The sequence below is a fragment of the Pomacea canaliculata genome, linkage group LG10 (assembly GCF_003073045.1).
Source record: "Pomacea canaliculata isolate SZHN2017 linkage group LG10, ASM307304v1, whole genome shotgun sequence".
NCBI lineage: Eukaryota > Metazoa > Mollusca > Gastropoda > Architaenioglossa > Ampullariidae > Pomacea > Pomacea canaliculata.
In genome coordinates, this window is record NC_037599.1 from 11,538,707 (window position 1) to 11,559,854 (window position 21,148).

The 21,148-nt window shown below is 36.2% G+C and overlaps 2 protein-coding genes across 3 annotated transcripts; one reads left to right on the forward strand and one right to left on the reverse strand.

Moving 5' to 3' along the window:
* The first annotated feature begins 1,421 nt into the window (after positions 1-1,421).
* On the forward strand, positions 1,422-11,973 carry LOC112573582. The gene is made up of 5 exons (XM_025254081.1): positions 1,422-1,838; positions 2,981-3,093; positions 3,789-3,838; positions 4,550-5,308; positions 5,707-11,973. The coding sequence occupies exons 2-5, from the start codon at positions 3,009-3,011 to the stop codon at positions 5,884-5,886; spliced, it is 1,074 nt and encodes a 357-aa protein (XP_025109866.1). The 5' UTR covers positions 1,422-1,838; positions 2,981-3,008; the 3' UTR covers positions 5,887-11,973.
* Positions 11,749-20,481, reverse strand: LOC112573583 (ubiquitin-like-conjugating enzyme ATG10). Of its 2 annotated transcripts, XM_025254083.1 has the most exons (7): positions 20,100-20,481; positions 19,126-19,209; positions 16,739-16,852; positions 15,566-15,695; positions 14,526-14,623; positions 13,146-13,237; positions 11,749-12,414 (listed from the first exon to the last, which is right to left on the reverse strand). In XM_025254083.1, exons 2-7 carry the CDS (start codon positions 19,162-19,164, stop codon positions 12,315-12,317), a joined length of 573 nt encoding a protein of 190 aa, XP_025109868.1. In that variant the 5' UTR covers positions 19,165-19,209; positions 20,100-20,481; the 3' UTR covers positions 11,749-12,314. The 2 variants fall into 2 exon arrangements, with proteins under 2 accessions (XP_025109868.1, XP_025109867.1); XM_025254082.1 differs by lacking the exon at positions 19,126-19,209 and having other exon boundaries at positions 20,100-20,479.
* Between the last annotated feature and the right edge of the window lie 667 nt (positions 20,482-21,148).

Genomic DNA, 21,148 nt, shown 5'->3' on the forward strand with positions numbered 1-21,148 from the left:
GATGCGAAAATTTAACATCGAAGAAGGCCTCGTTCAAGTCGTCGACGCACTGTACAATAGCTCAACGAATACAGTAATTCTGAACAACCAAATAGGAGCTTACTTTTGAACTACAGTACGTAGGCATACCTCAAGGATGTACCCTATCACCTGTACGTGCTGCTTAATATCTTCTCGGAGAACATCAAACTCGAAGCTCTCCACGACCATCATACTTCCAACTCAATTGGTGGAAGACCGATCTGCAACCTACGCTTTGCAGACGACATAATCTAGTGGGCAGTAACAAAGAACTGCAAGACCTCACCGACAGACTGTTCAAATGCATATGGAATGGAAACCAGCACTGAAAAGAACAAAGTTATGATCAATGGCAGCAGCAAAGCAGAGATCTATATGAAGGGGGTACAGCTCGAAGAGGTAAGCAGCTTCAAATACTTGGAAGCCACCCTCTTCAAAAACGGCAGCTCCACTCCAGATATCCGCATCAAGATCACAACTGCAACATTGACAATGGCTAGACCAGACAGGATCTGGCATAGCTGTAAGATAAGGTTCACTACCAAGTACAAGCTGTACAAATCTCTGGTCGTGCCGATCCTGCTCTACGGATGCATGACCATTGTTAACTCTGCTCGCCGAGATGGAAAGGAGAATCCAGGCATTTGAAAACAGGTGCTCCGATCTCATACAAAGAAATAGAACTAACGACTTTGTACAAAACAGCTTGCACTCTTGTAGGACACCAGGAAAACATCTACTCTTGACAGTCAGGCGACGTCAGCTGGTCTTTTTCTGGTCATGTGATTCGGGACGACACCATGTCGAAGACTATCCTTCACCGTGGAGGGTAGCCGACGCCGTAGTGGCCAAAGAAAGAACTGACTTATGACTGGACTGGTGATCCTGTACAGGACCTGCTGACTTTCGCCCACATAATAGGCAAGAGTGGCGGGCCTTATCAGCTGCCACGTCTATCCATGTGATCCCCCCAGCGGCAGGTGACGGTCAAGGGACGACTAAGTCTCACCAGAGCTTTTTCCCAGTCTTTATTATCTAGCCTTCTTATGCGGAAAAATGATAAACCTTTGTGTCGACTTTTGCAGGCAGGGCATCCTGGAATCACAGTTATATTGCCTGGCATCTCAAAATAACGACAGTATCTCTACGACACACGTCTGTGAAAAACGAAACCGGAAAAGCGAATACCTCCCGTGGTCCTGCGCATGCGCGACACAAGAGATGTGTTCCCGTGCCCGAGTTGGCTATCCAGGGGCTTTAATGTCTCTGATCATCGTTATCAAGCATGACCCTGCATTTTTACCCCAAACTCCCTCACATGCTTCAATTCGCCTTTCTTTTTCTCCTCTAACTCTCATTCAAATTCCAAATTCTTTTTCCGTTTCTCCGCCTTTTCCTCCACCCTCCGCCCTCCACCATCATCTGATAGCTTTCTGTCGATTACCTCCTCAATTTTCTCTTTAATATAGTTTTATCGCCAAAAACTTCCTGTCCAATCTCTAAACGGAAACTCGATGAATCATTCTTTGGCTGCAATTCACTTTTACCATCAATTAAGCCTATTTTCGCCCACACGCACAATGAAAACTAGGGCCAAATGTTTTAAAGTATCGATGACGACCACTTTCCTCTCTTTCCTGTACAGCGAGCATCTTGACCCGAGGTCAGCCACGTTAAAGGGAGATAGTCGCAATGCGGCAGAGTTATCTCTAGCATGGACTAACATTATTTTGTGTTGGCGATGGTCATAGGTCTGCTCGCGTCGTGTTTCTTCAGAAACCAGAGATGACGACCAGTGTTTCAGCAGATCAGACAAGGTAGTATGTGATCTATTTTAATAGGATTAACAATAAACATTTTAGTAACCTACCGCTGTGCATTGAACTGTTGGGGACGTAGAATTGCAAAGTAATATCCGGCTGGACTAGGAATTTTTTAGAAACAAAAGAGCGGTCAGTGCCATCAAGAACTTCTTTTACCCACACGCGTCCGTGGTGCCATGTGACCATACGAAGCATCATAATTCTGTATTATGTCTGTGATGGAGTCCCTGGTGTCATAGATTTGTAGTTGTGTGTTTTGTGGAATTTGTTTTTATTTTCCTGACCCATGGTAATTCAGTTTAAATGTTGTTTGCTTTGATATTTCACACTGTTGGAGAGGTGGGTGTGGGAGGGGGAGGTCATGGAAGGGATTCAGGATAGGTGTGGTAGGAGAGGGATGCTATACTATGATTCCACAAGTTTTGGTTACTGCTGCTGCTTTCTTCCAGTTGTTATTCCTTGCTCTCAGGGTCTAGCAAGTTTGTCAGTGGTGTTAGTTTTTGATACTATATTTATATTAGAAAGAAATTTCACTTTATTTATATATTCAACTTTTTTTATATTGTCTTGAAGATTTTATAGTGTCGTATTGTTTTATTTTGTTTTATAGCCAGACATTTAGATGTGTTTTGTTGGCAGTAAGGGGAGGGATGTCAGTCTATTTTGCTCTTTTTTATTTAATAAATGCCTTTCTTACACAGATAATTCACATGACCCTAACACTGTTTTAACAGGGTTTTCTTTAACAAAGAAAATTGTCAGAGTTTATTTGAACAGTAAACCTTTGGTGAGATGGGGTATTAAGGGGGTTTTGAACAAAAGACGTAGGCTTTCAGGGATGGGGTTAGGGAGGCACTGAAAGCAACCAAGAAAGAACTTAAGAGGGCAGGAGATTAATCACTTTGTTGCATGGAGTCAAGAAGCAAGAGGTCCTGCTAGCAGAAGAATAGGCTTGTGACGTTATCTCCACCAAGTGTGGGCACGCTTGTGTCATGTGGTAGATTACTAGTCTACCCCAAAATAGTTGAAAGAAAGCCTTGGTGAAAATATGAATGAATTACCAACACTTTGTATTTTGTCTTTGTGGGTGTATGTTTAGGCACTTTCAACTAATCTGTGTAACTGCTCGCTTTCAGAAAATTTCACAGATGACTTGTCGGTGCAATGGAGTCAAGCATCAGGCTCCAGAGTCGACTGATCTTTTGTGTTCTTGCTGCTGGACTCCTGTATTTCATCTTCTGCTTGTACTGTAAGTGTAATTTAGCTGACCTTTCTTCGTTCCTTTTTTTAAAGTCACCTCAAATGTTATGCTAATGTTTTATTATGTATGTGAAATGCAATTCATTGATAGAATTAACAAATAGTCATTTATAATAAAGCTTTTGTTAAATGTGTAAATGCAAGTATGCATGCTTTCACACACTAGACACACACTTGCAAGCATACATGCAGATGGAGGGAAGAGGGAAAATGAAGGGGGAGAGAAAAAGAAATGCAGATAGAAATAAGGAAATGGTATCTCCTAACTTAGTATAAACAATTGCAGATTTGCAACCACATTTCATTTTGTGTTCGGCAAGATAATGTTAAACCTCCTTGTTAGATACAGTCCAAAACTTTTAACATTCAGTGCTTAAATAAATGAACTTAAATTTGTATGTGTTTGAAGCCATAGTTTGCAGAATACAAGCAGATCATTTTCCCTGTTCCAACCCCTTTTAGTTATGACTTGATGGATCATAGCAAGACTTTACTGTATATCTAAAAAGAAAATGGCACATTTGATGTTTTCATTTTATGTAGTTTGTATAACTATTAGTAAACCATGTCACTAAAATTTTCACTAAAGGTGTTCTTTAAACAAATTATTACATGTTTACATAATGACTATTGAATGTTACAAAATACATATAATGATACTGCCGTTTTGTATTTTATATTTAGATGCAGCTAGACGGCTAAACACTGACGAGTGGAATAGACGGCCTGCCCGGGTGTGTAAAAATGTAATGGGAAATGGCACTGTAGCACCCTAGATCATTGCGGTTTCTTTTATCTTCCTGCTATCGATTTCAGTGCTTACTTTTTATTCTTAACTGCCAGAAAACTGCCTATCTAATAGTAATTTCAAAACACCAGTCCAGCTCAAAAAATATTTACTACTCACCATTCTTTTTCAGTTACCTATATGTGGAATCTGGTATAATTTATGAAAGACAGTATGCAAGCTTTAGTTCATAATTGTCATACAGTTGTAATAATGTTGTTATTGTGATGACATTAGCTTAATAAACTTTTTGAATTCATTTAAATTGGCTTCTTGATTGTATTTTCTCACATGTTTTTTTAAGCAAACTACAAACATAATAAACTTTGAAATTTGGATAAAACATATTCCATGTCTGCTAAATTGCAAAAAAAAATGTTATGAAAGTACAGCCTTTATTTCTGAATAAGTTATTTTGATCATGGATTCTTGATTCTTAAGCAAGTTAGACATTTGTTAGTGCTTTTTTTATATTTTCGAATTCAAATAGTTTGTCATCAATGGTATTAAAATCAAAGGGAGGTATTCTGTCATTTTTCTGGGCATGAGCTTCCGAAGAAGACCAAGATGTAATGCTGGGAAGAGATGTACCCATAATGCTTGATTCACCTCAGAAATGTTGCATCTGGTTTTTTTTTGTTGGTGCATTTTGTTCCAGTTCTCACCACATCTATGGATTGACGATCCAGACCTGGAAAAAATTCATGCACGCATGGAGCACCTGTCGCACACATTGTCATCAGAGGTCACAATCATCACTGCATATTTTGACATTGGATCACTAAATAAAGGAGGAGTGTTTGGCAAGTACACTCCAGAACGTTACAAGCAATGGATGTCCGTCTTTGGAAGAATTGATAATCCTCTCATAGTGTTTACAGACTCTGAAGAAGTTATGAGTATTTTTAAAAGTATTAGGAAGCACTTTCCTGCAAACAGAACGCAAATATCTATTGTGCAACGAGAAAATTTGTGGGCTTTCAAGCTGGCACCAGAAATTAAGAGTGTGTTTTCCCAACCAGGATACCCTCAGCATGATCCAAACACAGTCCATGAAAACTATTCATGTGTGATGCATGCAAAATTTGAGCTGGTTAATTATGTCATTAAAAACTCACTCTTCCACACCAAATATATTGCCTGGCTAGATATTGGATTATTTCGTGCAGTTGTCCATGAAAAGCACATCTTTCCGTTGGTTGTTCCTTCGGACTTTAATCCAGACAAAGTAGCCTACAGTGAGCAAAAAGAGTTTGATTCTACGTTGACCCCATTCGAGATCATTTCAGAGAATCTGGTGTGGGTTGGTGGTGCTATGTTTCTGGGTCGACCTGAAGTGCTTTATGTGTACACACACGATTACATCAATGCAGTGAAAAAACTTCTGAACATGAAGATTATGAGTACTGACCAGCAGGTAAAAACTAATGTTGTCTCAATTTTGTAAAATGTAACTAAATAATATTTTACTTCACTCATGTTTTTCCCATTACTGTCTTAAAATAAAAGTTAACTGGCTGAGAAAAAGAATTGATTGTTGATCCTTCATATGTAGATTTGATTTTCAGTTTGCATGAGGTACAATATAAATTGTAAAGACATGTTTCAAAACAACTCTTGTAGAAAAGTAGACAATTCACTTACATAACTTACATAAATTACTTGTCATTCCACTTGCCTTTTCCTTTATTTGCTTGGTTTATGGCAGCCAAAGGAATTCAAAGCTTACAATACTAATAAAAGAAATAAAATATTTTAGATGTCGTTAGTTTTTGTATTGCGTGATAATTATTATTGCTGTTCTATTTTCTACAGGTGATCTACATCATGTATCAGCCCAGTTTTAACTTTCAACCTCGTGTTGAGATCCAAGTCTACACAACTCACAGCGAAGATGATTGGTTTTACCTGGGATACATCATTAAAGATGCTTGGGACATTGGTCTTCGAGGAGCTGAACCTGTTGTTAAATTTCTCCACTCATTACTTAACTGAATCCTTGCAAAATCTTTACTTTCCATGAGCCTGTTTGCTTTTATTTGCATTTTTCATTCTTTTTTCAGTTTCATGCTTTTTATTTTTTTTACAGGTAAGAAAAATTTTGTTTACTTTGAAGGGAAAGAGGTTATTTCTTTTGTTTGACCATTATTTATTGAGTCAGAGTTTCTGAAGAAAAGGTGCTGAGGTAATCATTAAGCACTGTAAAATGTTATAACCTGTTTGGACCGAATATTGTCCAGGAATGATATGATTATGAAATATCAATAGATTTGCTTTTATAATCATGAAACCGATCTTGTTTTCCTTCTTGGTTTTATTTTTTCTTAAGGGATGGTCCTGCATTTTCTATTAGTGAAGGTTGTGGATATCAATGATTTGTATGGAGAATATTTTTATAGCTGGATTTTTTTTACTACATTGGTCTTCCTTAGCTTTGATTTCTCTTTCGTAGTAATATGAATATGTGGCTTAAAAAGCATTTAAATATAAGGATTATTCTTGGTAAGTGAGTTTCTGTTATAAATCTCAAGAAACATTTTGGATATGTACCATCGACAGCTTTTTTTGGAGTTATCAGACACTGCTGTCAGGGCCACTTCTGCTGATGTATCTAGGTTTTAATTTATGTATCTCAACTTAATTTTCTATGTTTTCTCATTTTTTTTTAAATGCATGTTTCCTTTATCTCCTTGGATCAAAGTAAAGGCTTAATTCAGCAGCAGTATTAAAAATACCTTTCTATAATCAAAGAAACGAAACAAAAGAAATATGCTGAAGGTAATGTCTGTTACAAAGATTAATAATCAGTTGACAGAAGTGTTTTAAACAACTGTGGTTTTGAGATTTATGAATTTTAAAAGGTTAAGTAGTTTCATAATGGAAACAGAAGTTTTCAGTTTACACAGATACCATGGATGTATAATTATTCGTGATCATGGCGTAAACTTTTCTTCAGGCTAGGAGATTGTAATTTTGCTTTACCAAATGACTCTAACCACTTTATAAATAGGTGGGATGAGATTTGAATTATTCCATTATAAGGTTGAATATATTTGTAATGGAGTTTGCAAGATGTGAAGAGCTCAGCTATTTTAATAGTCTTTGAGAGGCATTTTTCTCTGAGATGTTATAAACAACCATGGCAGGCTAACATGAACCTAAGCAAAGGTTAGTATCAGAAACATTTTGATTATGGACTTCTTTCACTTTGACATCTAATATTTATTACTATTACACTAATTTTGTAGATTATGGCAAAGGCTATATAGAATTATATATTTACATCATTTCATCCAGTTAAGGTGACAAATTTGTACTTTTTCCGTTTTAATTTTACAAAAGCAGAACTAAAAGAAAATTCCTGGACATTTGCTTGTTTTGCATGCCCTGAATTCTTAAGTCTTATATTTTAATTGACAGCATGCCCTAAAAGATGTATGCCAAATCTATTTTAACCTGTTAAGCATTTTCTGGCAAAAGTCTACTGTATTCCTTTTGTATGCTTGGATTCCACAGTGAAATAGAATTCCGTTTTAAAAACTGCTCTAAAGGCATTTCTATGAGTTCTGTACAGAAGGCATTTCTTACAGTATGCTTCACTCAGGTAACTTGTGTGATCTGTAGACATTCCTCAAGTATGGTTTGATTGCATTCGTTGCTTACTGTTCCTATGAACATGACAGAAATGTGTTCACTCATGCTCAAATATGTAAATTGTTTTCCTTTGTCTGCCAGCCACTACCTTGCTGCTTCTGTTTTATGCGAAAACTTTGAGATATTTCTTTAGCTTTTCAAATCCATCACAGTTATGCAGAAGCTTAATGAGGCTTCTGATAATGTAAAATTAATCTGTGCAGTTGATAAATATCGCAGATGAATCTGGTTCAACTTGGTCTTCCAGTAATATTAAAATGTTATGAGTTTGCTTCAATTTTTCACTATGAAAAGGAACAACTCTAAAAAAATCTTTGTAGCAATTATTAGATCATTTTAGAGCAATGGAAATCCACAAAGCCTATTTGCAGTTTTCATCTTAGTTGAAATAATTTGCAAAGCAGTTTTTAACGATATTTTGCAGCTAAGCAAATTAGTATGAAAATAGTACATATAATGGCTCTTCATAATTTTTCTTAATGTGTCCATATACTTGCATGTACATCTGTTTGTGAGATCCGAAGAAACTTGTGTTATAATCAGTATGATGTGAATATAATGTATTAACCTAAATTTTGTAATTTTTATTTTCACAGCGTGAAGCAAAATGTGTTTATTACATTCAAGGCCTTTGGAACATAAATTATATGTTTGTGTAAAAACAAAGCGTGAACTTTTTTTGGTGTACTGTGGAAGATAGGGAAAACATAGAACACTAGTGCTGTAGGGCAGCCAACTGGTGATCAAGTCTGTGATTATTTTAAGGTCTACTGTATTTTGGCATCTTAAAGTGAGGGTTAGATTCTGACTTTGGTGTTTAATAGAGCATTTGTTACAAGGTTATATGATAGCTTCTTTTAAATGTTAATTCATGAGGAAATTTAGAGGCATCTGGTACATCCTCAACATTAGTTATGGTTCTTTTTCTGGCATGGTGTGTCAATTTGCATAGTACACATATACTTTTTGTTATTAATGGTACTTGTAGAAATTTGTTTTGGAAACTATTTTCAACAGGGGACATGGCATTACTAGGTAACTTTTTTATTCGAGGTCTTTTAATGTCCCATTAAAGTTGTATTATATATATATCACTATTCCATTTTCAGAATAGTGTAATAGAGAAGTTTCATGTAACCATTGTCATGGAAATGATCCAAAATGGCCACACAAAGTCTAAAATTTAATGCAATCAAGATTGTGCTACCACGAACTTGTGTTACTGGACTCCTTGCAGACGTTTTTTTTCCAAGTAACTCCTAGAACGAGGTGCTGCAGCAAACAGCTTCCAGTTTAGTGAACAACGACAAGTGTCAAATGTTTTGGTTTAAGTTTTTTTTTTCACTTCTGCAGGCAGGTATATCAAGAGGAGTGGCGAGCACCTCTCATTTATGTCGTTCAGACAAAAGTTTCAATCCAATTTAGCATGTAAATACTTCATGGATTTAAATCTTAAGTTAAATCTCATGTTTGTGTGCATTTATTTGTCACATCATCCCATGCCTCTAAAAGTTAGTCATATAAAAATTTTTTTATAACTTTTTTCATGAATTTTTCAAAACTTTTTACTTAACAAAATTACAGTAACTTGTTGTTTAATTAGATAATTTTTCTCATAATTTTAAAGAACTGTGTATAGACAACCAGCCTGAAAATTTTCTTAGCTCTTTTCATTAGATAAGGAGTTATTAATATGACAAAATGTGAAACTACATGAGAAAGAAGTAGAAGTAGTATTTCTTTGTAGAAAAGTGGATAGTGAATGAAAAGCAGGAAAGCTAAATTTATAATTGCCTATTATAATCGCTTGCTTTCTTTAGATAGGTAAAATTCAGCACTTTCTACTGGTGAGATGCATGCCTTATTTTACAGATTGAGTTTTGATGTTAAAAACATGATCTATGAAAGTAGTCCACTTAGCAACATCAATGAAATAAAGTATTTTTTAAGGTGTTTTAAATTTAGGAAAGCCCAAATCCTGTACATTTGATGCAATATGTTAAATAAAGACAAGCATCCTAGTACATTTTACTTTTTCCATATAAAAGAAATTATGTTTCCTTGAGCATACTTAATAAAATTCATTCCAGTTTCAAAAAGTATTGCTATTCAAAATTACTTAGACAGGAAAGATTCATCCATAAAACTTGTGTTATATCTAGCATAACATTTGTGTTAAATTCCATGCAGTCTAAGGATAACTTTTAAAGCATGAACAAGAAGCATGTACTGTCTGGTGTTACTGAACATCTAGCAGTGTCAGGAAATAAGAAATGAAAAATTAGTTTCCTTAATAGTGTCATTTAAGTAGTAGCGTGAAAGGCAATAACAAAAATTTATTAGACAAGTTTCTAGACATCAACAGACACAGCTTTTTCATGCTGGAATTCGGTTGTTTCAGTTTAGAAGCCAAAATATTTATCCAGTGATCTCTATAAGAGTACTTTTTGTATGGGCCTATTGTACATTCTGGGGTTATTTAGATCTTACTGCTGTAACAACTTCAAAATCAGTTTACTTTCCTCAGTTTTAGCTATAATCATGACACGTCCAGTCATTTTGGTCATTTAGTTAATTCTGTCAGCTGTGATAAGACATCTTAGTGAATTGTGGCATATTTGCTGCTTTTTTGCAACTCGAGATTTTCTGACTGCATTTCACTGCTGTAGAGTCTATGTGATATTTAATGTTATTTACGATCAAGTGATTTTGATTTTGTTCTTTAAACAATGCAAATGATTTGTACAGCACTTTCCAATCTTAGAACGACAATATAATTTGCTTGTATAGTTTTTTGGTTAGTTACACTGTCTGGCATTTTTTGCTGTGGCTTGTTATATTATGAGCTATAACTAAAAGGTTAGAAATTAGCTTTATTTAAATGGAATTGAATATTTTACAGTGTGAGCACAATATCTGTTTGAGACAGCAACTGCTAAATCATAGAATATGAGATGGTTCTATTACTATAATTGATTTTATCTGTACCTGACAGGGACTCCTGATTATCTCCAATTTTACAAAAAGATGGAGAAAGTGTAATGACATAAAAGATCTTTGAAAATTTTGTGCCAAGGCTAATTAATAGTCCACACTGGGTTGAAAGCTGAATTTATAAACAATAAACCAAGTCCAGAGCTGGTGCCCTTAGTGTCAAGTAATGAGGATCTCTCACTGTCAAGCAGAACTACACTTTAACAATTTTGTTATGTTTAATATGAACCATGGATCACAGCAGTGTGCCAAGTAATATTTTGATATCAGATGTTCTCGTATGTATCATCTACAAACAGCAGAAGAACCTGTAGTGACTTGAATTTGTATACTTTAAAATGGATAGTTTGCCTGGGCTTTGAGAAGAATATGTAGATTGGAATGAAAATGAGTTTATGCATGTAATTTCATCTCTTTTTCTATTTATTCTTTAGCCTAAGGTTTACTTACTTCATAACAAATTTGACTTATTACATTGAAAATGTATCCAGTGATGTATGGCATTCAATAAGACTTGGTAAATATGAGCTCCTTTTGGGAGCCAACCTCTGCTAAGCAGTGACATTTTTCCTTGTTTACAAGATCATGGGAAGTCACTTTGCATGTGTGGTAAGGTTTTCCTTGAGACTTGTAAACTGACTGTAAAAAAAAGCTTCATCGATAGAACATGCTATAGACCTAAATTTTTTTTTTTTTCCTTCTCATAGCTCATCATTTTCTGTGTAAAGTGCATTTTCAGGATGTCCTATATAATGCAGGCAAACATGCTCACCCTTTCCAGCAGGCATTATCCATATTCTGCTGTACGAAATTTATAAAAAAGACAAACATTGTGAAATGAGATTTCTTATTTTTGTTCAGTTTCATGCACTTTTTTTTAAATAGATTTTTCTCTATAATGAAAAATGAGTGAGCATCTGCTCCACCCTTTTAAGTCACTGCATTTATTTGGGAACTTGTGGGAAAAAAAGACAAGGCATTTCACATGCCAAAGCATTTTTTGCTGGGTTTAATGTATTCAAAAATTATTTTATAAATTTAAGGTCTTTGATTTTTTTTTAATGCTATCAGGACTCTAATTTTTTTTAAAATGCAAATGGGAAAACTACGCATTGGAAAAAGCAAATAAAGCACAAACTAGGATCAGGTTTGAATGACACAAGGGAGTCAGGGGTTGGGGGGGGGGGGGGGAAGAGGAGGAGATCATTCCCAACAAGTCCTACTAGCAATTCAGAAATCGAATTTTCTCCATTTTTTTTATTTTGCTTCATCGGCACCTTAAACTGCTGTAATGTCTGCAGCAGTATATATATTTTTGTTGTTTAAAGTTTTGTTTTACATACAAATCATGTTTATCCACTCACTGTTCATGAACAAAGTAGTTGCAAAAATCTGGCATCCAGATAAATAAAGCATACTTTCTTTGGCATTTGTAATAAATGTTATGTTGATGTTTTATATATATGAAGCAGAGCTATTTCATACTAACAAGGCAGGCTAACAATCCCATTATGTGCATATCATCATAAAATTTTGTTACACGCACACAATGTCCAAAAGATTATTAGCTTCAATTAAATGAAACTAAAAAACATTCTGGTGACTCAAAGAAGTGCACAAGCAAGGTTTTAAATTATTTCATGCAATTCAACAGTGCATAAATTCCAGATAAAATGTTGTATTATACAGAAAACTATTTTAATATCACAGATCATATCACTTAAGCTGAGGTTTCACTCCAAGGCAGCCTGCACACGATTGTGAAAAATCTTGAGTCATACAGAATCTATCACATCAAATATGGTTGCATATTCTGGTGAAAGTTCTAAACCAGCCACTGGTCCAACACTGCTCAGCCATTTGATCAAGTAATACCTGAAAGGAGAAAAAAATTCTGCTTAACCCCAAGAGAAATGCAGCACATTGTTATTGTTTTGTTTTGTTTTTTGGGGGAGGGGGTCTTAATCCTTGGGTAAAGCTCAGCTCAAAAATCTCCCAAATCTAGATGAAGATACTTATTCTATTACTGAGATATATGCCTACCATGCACAGCAAAAAGGGTGAAAATCATGACATCACATCTGTACACAAATGCCCCTTTTTTAACATGTGGTCCCAGTTCTTGGCTAAGATCTTCTTAATGTAAATGAATCTATGTGCATCTATGTGGTTGACTCAGTGCATGTTGATATTTGAAGGCATGTATCTCAAAATCACATGAGATAAATTCACTCTAATTTGAGAAATAAAAACTTGTACTGAGCTTTATCCAATGACTAGGGGGATAAATCCTGTACCCTACTACTAGTTTAAGTTAATCTGAGACTGTGTAAAATAAAGGCACAGAGAAAAAAAGAAATACACAAGAATGCGTATACAATAAAATATTTACATTCATTGACTAAGGTTTCAAACAATGTTGTTATCTGAACAAATGTTTATAGCAAAGCACAATACAAATATTATAGCATAATATATATCTGGTCACAACTGAGTCTCCTTGGTATTCAGTGATATTAAAAAACGTGTCAGAGAAAAGTACTAAGAATGTTATGTCTATGTACATATTTATTTGTTGGCACCAAACCAGCTTTTTTTGGTCTTACCTTTTGTTGTCAGCTTGTGGCACCTGAGACATGAGTGTGGCTGTGTGACATGGGTGGAGTGTGAAATAAGGAGAGCCCAGAACTGGATGTTCCTGTTAGAACAGCAGCAGCATACTGTAAACATACTGAACCGAAATTTTATACACTCAGTAACACTGGTATAGTCTATTGATGAAAATGAAATTTTCTGTTTTCTATAATAAAAAAATCCTTAACTCTCACTATACAGTTCCCATCTAAATCGCAATACCTCTAGTCCTGACTAAGAAACATAAACTGAACTTTTGATTACTTCTTATGATCACTAGCAATTACTGATAACATCTCAGAGTATTTTCTACTAATTTTTTTAAACAGAGAGTATCTTCTAAATTTTATTGTGGCTTTTTTAAAAAGAATTTTATTAAATTTGAAATTTTTTAAAGATGTTTAGCATGTCATCAGGATTTTCTGATACATCCATTGTGTAGCACCACTGCACACAAAAGGTAAATTTTAAAAAGTTGATAAAGAAACAAAATTTATATATCCTGCAAATAATTTTAATATTTATTTTAAACATTAAAAAAGTTCTTTAGTTGAGGCAGGAGACATTTCCTTCATGCTACTAAACTGATAATTTACTTTAGTAATTATACCAAAACATATTAAAAAAAATTAAATTTCATTTTCTTTTACTTTTTATACCTTGAGCATTTAGGTTCATTTTATTTTGCTGTCAGCAAGACTACATTATCGCTTTAGATTTGCAAAGAAATTTATTGTGTAACAACAACAACAAAGTAGTGAAGTCAATAGAGTTTGCACCTTTAGACAGCAATATCTATAGCAAATGTGAATAAAATTTAGAAAAAGTTTGGTATTCTAGAGACAAAGTTAAAATGTTTTCTTAAGGCACATATTTTTGGTGATGTTTAGCACTGAAATTGATTATTCATAATTAAGATGAAGATGTTTCAATTTTAGTACTTCCTTTGATTTTTCCTTTATAGTATCATAATAGTCAATTCATTTTCCTTTAGTTTGGTACCAAGTTTACTTTTGCATTTAATTACCAAGTAACACAACCCAAAACAAAGTAACAAAGCATCCTGAACCTCACGTATTATAATAATAATAATAGGATTTATATAGCACATTTTCCCCCGTGAAGATGAGTTTAATGTGCCTTACAAGATGCTAAAGTACAACATATATATATATAAAACATGCAACAATGCAGCCCATATAAAGAGAAATAAGATTTTATTCTTCACTATGAAATTTTTCGGTCTTGGCACTCTTTCAGATTTTTATCATCAATTTCAATGCAGAAGGATAAATAAATGGAAAGGATAATCATAATGTCAAATATAACTCTAAAGACCAAGCTCTGCTGACCTGCTGAGTAAGTGTGGCCCACTTGTGTTCCAGCATTCTGATGTGATGTTCTTTTGGAACTCTATTCCACAGCTCCTCTAACTCCAATCTGTGCCCATCTGACACGAACATCAAAATATATGCTTATTTGTCTGTTCAAGATGTAACAGCACTCTCCATCTTCACATGCTGTACCATTCCCACAAACTCTATTTGTAGCAAAGAATAAAAATCATGCCTATTTCCCCATAAGCTTAGTCTTCAGAGCAAAGCAGAAGTGTACAAGATTCTGCCTACTGTCAAATTACTTTAACAAATGAATATGACAACCTTAAAGACTGAAAAACTTAAGCTATAACTATATATGACTCAATTATTTCAGGACTTCAGAAAATTACTTCAATGCATTCACAAAGCACAAGTCCTCAAATAACCTGTAATTAACATTTCTCATTGCTCTAATTCAGTGGTTCTCAAAGTATTTCGGACCGCGGACCACTTTACTTAAGTAAAAAATATGGCGGACCACCAAGGCTAAAAATCACTCTGTACTAAGAATTTCAAATTTAAATTGCCGCATTTGTTTCATTACAATTAAAAACTAAATGTCCTTTTTGTGACAGTAGTATAGTAATAAGTTGACATAAAACTACGTACTTAACTGAAGTTTTCTACAAGCCTAACGGGCGATTTAAACATCACTTTGCTGACATATGACGACTGTCAGCCGCGGACCACCTGACTTATGCCTGCAGACCACACTTTGAGAACCACTGCTCTAATTTTCTGGAGGCTTGACTATGTACATTTATGACATAACGCTGAGCTAAGGTATCAGGTCACAGGATATCTCTCAAAATGAATAGCAAACAAATCGCCATATATTTTCATTATAAGCAATAAAGCGGAACCATCAGCTTAGTTGTGCACATGACTGAAATTAACAATGACCGACTCGTGCACTATACTTCCACTACAAAAAAGTACATTGATTTTTCTACTTCTTAACTTAGAGGTTGCTATCATTTAGACCACATATTCACCATCCAGTCAGTACTTACTTGGTTTGTAAACATTAAAATAAAGAACTGGAACAGCATAGCTTGGGCTGTATACAATATGATGCTCATAGTTCAGAAAAGAATGAGTTTTCTCCCCTGAGAGTGTCAGGCAGCTTGGATCATCAGCTTGCTGCGAACATTTAAAATGTATATTTGCATAAATGCATACACTCACAAATCCATATATGTGCCACATTCTCGTATAAACATATTGAAATGGTTCAAGCTGTAAAATCCTCTTCTATCATTCTTTGTATAGCCTTTGTTTTCTCTCAAAACTAATTTTGTACTGGAACTTGCACACTCATATCTTTATGTACCTAGTGTCTTGAAGGTTATTTGCACATCCTATGCATAAATCTTGCATCTATGACATCACACATTAAAGCATCAACAATTATATTGGGGTGGGAGTGGGAAGCACTGCACACCATATGACACTAAACAGAACAAAATTATTTTGCTGCTTACCAGCATGCTATCACAAAACACACATATCAGGTAATGGACAAAAGAGGTAACCAAGGACATATATCCATCTGGTAAAACCACCACCTTTAAAGTGCCAGTGGACTGAACCCTTCAGTCATAAAAATATTTCCAGCAGGAAAATGAGAAATTCAGATCTAACAGCAAATGTTGACCTTGAGGATGAGAACTCGGGGCCCCTTCAGTCTAGTTGCCATTGGTGGAGTGAACTGTAAGTGGTTCAGAATTCTAGAATACAGTATGCATAAAGGTGAAGACCAACTTCCTTTCGCCACTTTTCACCTTCATAATAAGCCCTGGGGAAGCCCTATCGTCTAGTGGTCAAGGTACTGTGGAGCAGAAACTCAGTGGTTTGAGGCCAGCTTGGACCTGTGACTGGAAAGTTGGTAGCAGGGAAAGGGTAGGGCTCCAGCCACTCACATCATACCCTAGACATGGTGAACCACTTACATTCACTACCCTATGGCCGCTAGATGAGCTCCTGTTGCCTCTTAACAAATAAAATTTTGTAGAACATGGAAATGTCTGCTTTTCTAAATGTTTAACTCTCTGTAATCTATCGTGCACACTAAAGGCACATTTTAAAAAACAAAACTGTGCAATGTTCCTGGAATATACAACACTTATAAATGATAACAGCAATACAGGAAGGATTCATTAAATATAACTCGATATTTAGATTACCTCTGCTAAAGATGTATCATTTTCTATATCCAGATATTGCGACCGAGAAACCTGATCTGCCGTTGTGTCAATGACAATGCTCTTCCTTTCCAGGTAAACTCCACCAGCAGACCTCTGCAATTAATGACAAGAATTTTTTCTTATCAAGACACCATCCATACAAATAAATGTCTACAATCTATACAGGACTATGATTTTATAGGAAAAGATGAATGGGGATATGAAAAATGTATGGATCCATAATTGGATATGCACTCAATTCTGCCTTTCATGTTGCTACAAATGTATGTGAGCCAATTCATCAACAGTCAACAATATGGAATACACATCTACAAAACCAGTCTGCAGACAAAGTAGAACCAGATGCAGACCTCCAGCTTTCCAGCTTATGAATTACCCTATCCTAATGTTTCAGGGAAAGATACCATCATCAAAATGAGAAATTGTGATGTTGAAATTCCTACAGCAGCAATAATAAGCACGTCAATATTAAAATGCCCCAATGATCTCCCTTCTTGTATGACATACAAAGCACAACTGCGAGTGGCCCTGCTTCGGCTACCCTCTGCTGAGCAAGCTGACTATGTTTTGCGTAGAGTTCTTGATAACCATGCCCCAGTGTCTCAATGTCTAATGTGCCAGTCCAAATGTGCACCTTGGTATTCGCAGGTCCGTGCTGAGCTCCGTGACCGGAAGCATACTCGCTGGCGAGCTGAGCGTGTTTGGCAGAAGACTGGACTCACCATCCACAAAGAGATTTATGACGCCACCAAGCAAAGTGTTGCAAAATGTGTCAACAAGGTCAAGACATCATGTCTTCAGGCCCAAATAAATAATTGCACCTCCTCCAGATCACTTTTTAACATAGGTAATTGAATGACTGGAATTAGCAAGGCAATACCGCTGCCCACCGTCTATCCTGCTTCACAGCTGCCACAAGTGTTTGGTGACTATTTTATTAACAAGATTTCGGACATTTGATTATCCTTGGACTCGATATCAGTGCCTGACAGCATCTCCTGTGATATTCTTCTGGGATGCTCTCTGATCAAATTTTGACCAGTCTCTGATGCTGATATAAAGGCGATTATTCTGAAAGCCAAGCCAACAACTTGCCAGTTAGACCCAATGCCCACAAGCCTTCTTGAGTGCTTAGATATTTTACTTCCTTCCATCATAACCATTGTAAATGTCAGCTTGTCATCAGGCGTTTTCCCATCTGTGTTTAAAAAATGCCCTGGTGAAACCACTTCTTAAGAAATCCACGCCTGATATCAATGTGTTGAGCAATTATCACCAAGTTTCCAACTTGTCTTTTCTCTCAAAGATCATAGAGAAAGTAGTTTTCACACAGCTCTGGGCCTACTTACAAGACCACCAGCTCATCCCCCATGCTCATTCAGCATATACCCCTTTTCACAGTACTTAAACTATTTTATTAAAGTGACCCCCGACATATTATCTGCCCTTGACAGTGGTGATGTTTCTGCCTTAACTCTTCTGGATCTGTCTGCTGCATTTGACACCATCGACCAATCTCCGCTCCTTCATAGACTATGCACCCTCTACGGGATTTCTGGACCTGCACTAGCGTGGTTCAACTCCTATCTCACCAATGGGATGCAGACTGCGTTTGTTGATGGTCAAACATCTCGCACTGCTCCACTTTCTTGTGGCGTCCCTCAAGGCTCAGTACTCACCCAGTTCTGTTTATTCTGTATATGAAGCCACTTTCATCTTGCATCCAGTCTTGCAACGTTTCTCATCAATCATATGCTGATGATGTGCAGTTGTACTGGTCCACTCCACTGGCTGAATCTCACTCTGCTACCAGCACCATAGAAGTCTGTATTAATGAAGTCAAAGACTGGATAGTGTCAAACAAGCTTAAATTCAATGATGATAAAATGGAAGCCCCCTTATGTTCAAGAAGAAGAAATCCATCTTCACTCGTTTGTCTCCTTTGTCCACCAAGTCACATCAAGGTGGGCACAATCAACCTGAACCAACTTTGCATCCTCTGTCAGGAATCTGGGATTCATTGTCACTGCAGACATGACTCTTGCTAAACAAGTGTCAATCTGCCTATTATGAACTACACAAGATCAGCGCCATCCGTTACATTCTGTCTACGCACACTACCAACATTCTTGTCTGTGCGTTTGTTTTATCCAGACTTGATTACTGCAACTCCTTGCTTGCTGGCTGCCCTGAATACCTTCTTCACAAACTCCAGAAAGTACAGAACTCTGCTGCACATCTGGTGCTTAGAGCTAGGAAACGGGACCACACCACCCCTCTCTCCTTTATTTTCTGCACTGACTTCCCATCCATTCTCGCATCCAGTACAAACTGTCCGTGCTGTGTTTTAATTTCTTTGCTGGCACCTGATTATTTCTCTGAACTGCTTTTCCCTTACGTCCCATCTAGACAACTCCGCTCCTCGTCTGATGATTGTCTCCTTACTCTTCCTGTCACCAAAACAATAACAATATGATCACTGGATTTGTAGTTATTGTGCTGCGAAACAATGGAACTCTCTACCTTTCCATATCTGCCACCTACCTACTATTGAATCCTTTAAACATGCACTGAAAACATACCTGTTCCGTAAACACTACTTCTAACAATCTTTCCCATAATGCGAGTCCTTTCTCACACCCTCCGTTTTGCAATATGTTAATCTCAGCTCTTGTTCTTGTTTTTTTGGTTCCTCTTTGTGTTTTCTGTATTTTATTTTATTCTTTGTTTAGTATGGCTGTTGATTCTTCTATAATTCATATGCTATTTGTTTGTTTGTTTTCCTGTCCCTCGTATGGTGTTCATGTTTCGTTCTTGGGCTTACGAGCTAAGAGCATACTCCTTAGGAGTGTGAGTATGCGCTCTAAAAATTTTGCATTTATTATTATTATACATGTACTTGTGGTGGCTCCGAACAGTGAAAGTACTTGCCATCAAAAACGATGCCATCTGAGTTTCTATATAACTCTCTTATTAAAATATTTTATAAATCGGCATTTTCATAATATATTTCTAGGCTCCAAATCATTTTAATAAACTGCAAGCAAACTTACTCCACACAATACTCGCTGTCTTGACAAGGCTTACTTTATTGTTTTGGGTAATTCAAAGAAATCATCTGTGAATTAAGTTATTTTATTTACAAAACTTACAACAAGAACATTTCATTTAGAGAGTACCCTTTCGCCCATTCCGTCATTTAATAATTAAACATCACAGGTCAAACGTGCGAACTTTCGTTTTCTGTCCAACGCCCTTTTTCAGCCAAAAGTCCATATCTCTCAGAATAAGTCTAAGCCACAACTAATTATATCATTAGATTATGTTTTAAATCACTTACAGAACTGTGCACAACTCGCCACGTGTCACTGATCAGTGCAGATACTTCTGCCAGCTTCAGCACGAGTTCTGTAAATTCCCTTTCTGAAATCGAACCTGCCGCCATTTTCACCGCGCAGAGCAGTCCACGTAGGAGGTGGACGGTACAGCCGAAACACATACACGAAAATAGAAAGCATGGCCTGCAGAGGGTGGATTAGACCTGTCTGAGTTTAGCTTGTCGTCTTAGCCACATTCTATATTGTCCGTTTAGCAGAACAGTGGCAAACCAAGATAGAGGAATTTAAAACAGCTACGATCAGCATTATGTATGTTTGTCTTAAATGTTTTGTGTCCCTTGCTTCTTCCTTCAGGCAACGTTTTTGGGTCCCTAAAAGTTAGACTCGTCGGATGGGGTATAGTTTCGCGGCACGCCGTGAACTATCGAGCAAGGTTTAGAAATATAGGTCAATCTTCGCTGCCTCAACTATTCGAATATGTTGTGTATGTGCTTGTGTGCGTATGTGTGAGTGTTATAGTTACCTCATGATCTATTTGCTTTACTCTATTCAAACGACGAAGAAAGAAATAAAAGGTCTCAGTTTCATCTAATGATTCAAATTTATGCTAATGAGTGTGCATATATCAGTCTGATTAAAACAGTTTGCGAGGGAGGAGGGCGTAAGTTTGACTAGTAAACTTCCTGTAAAAACAACGCTTTTGTTTCACAGGAATTTTCACAGTAAAACTAGATGCGATTTTTTTAAAACTACTTTTTTCTCCAGATGAAAAAAAAAAATTGAGAAAACTATATGAAAACAAAATTTTAAAAATTTCCATTGACCCAAATATAAAAGGAGTTAATTGAGAATTGTGTTCGCGCAAATAAAATACTAACACAATGCTTAACTACTAACAAAGCCCGCGGGTCCGAAAATTTACAAGGATCTGATCAAACTGAATAACTGGCAGCGAGCCAACAATTCTTTGTCGTCGGAACTCATGAAGTTGTGGCCGTGCGGTTTCGAGGCACTCCACTCGTGCTATAATTAACTAACCAATAGAGGCTTG

Excerpts from the sequence above, each read along its gene's own strand:
- LOC112573582 (XM_025254081.1), top strand. The coding sequence starts at position 3,009 with ATGGAGTCAAGCATCAGGCTCCAGAGTCGACTGATCTTTTGTGTTCTT. Across the intron at positions 3,094-3,788 it reads TTTCATCTTCTGCTTGTACT|ATGCAGCTAGACGGCTAAAC; the intron begins GTAAGTGTAATT and ends TTTTATATTTAG. Across the intron at positions 3,839-4,549 it reads GGAATAGACGGCCTGCCCGG|TTCTCACCACATCTATGGAT; the intron begins GTGTGTAAAAAT and ends ATTTTGTTCCAG.
- LOC112573583 (XM_025254082.1), bottom strand. The coding sequence starts at position 20,258 with ATGTGTTTCGGCTGTACCGTCCACCTCCTACGTGGACTGCTCTGCGCG. Across the intron at positions 16,853-20,099 it reads GGCGAGTTGTGCACAGTTCT|AGGTCTGCTGGTGGAGTTTA; the intron begins GTAAGTGATTTA and ends CATTAATTGCAG. Across the intron at positions 15,696-16,738 it reads ATGATACATCTTTAGCAGAG|CAAGCTGATGATCCAAGCTG; the intron begins GTAATCTAAATA and ends AAATGTTCGCAG.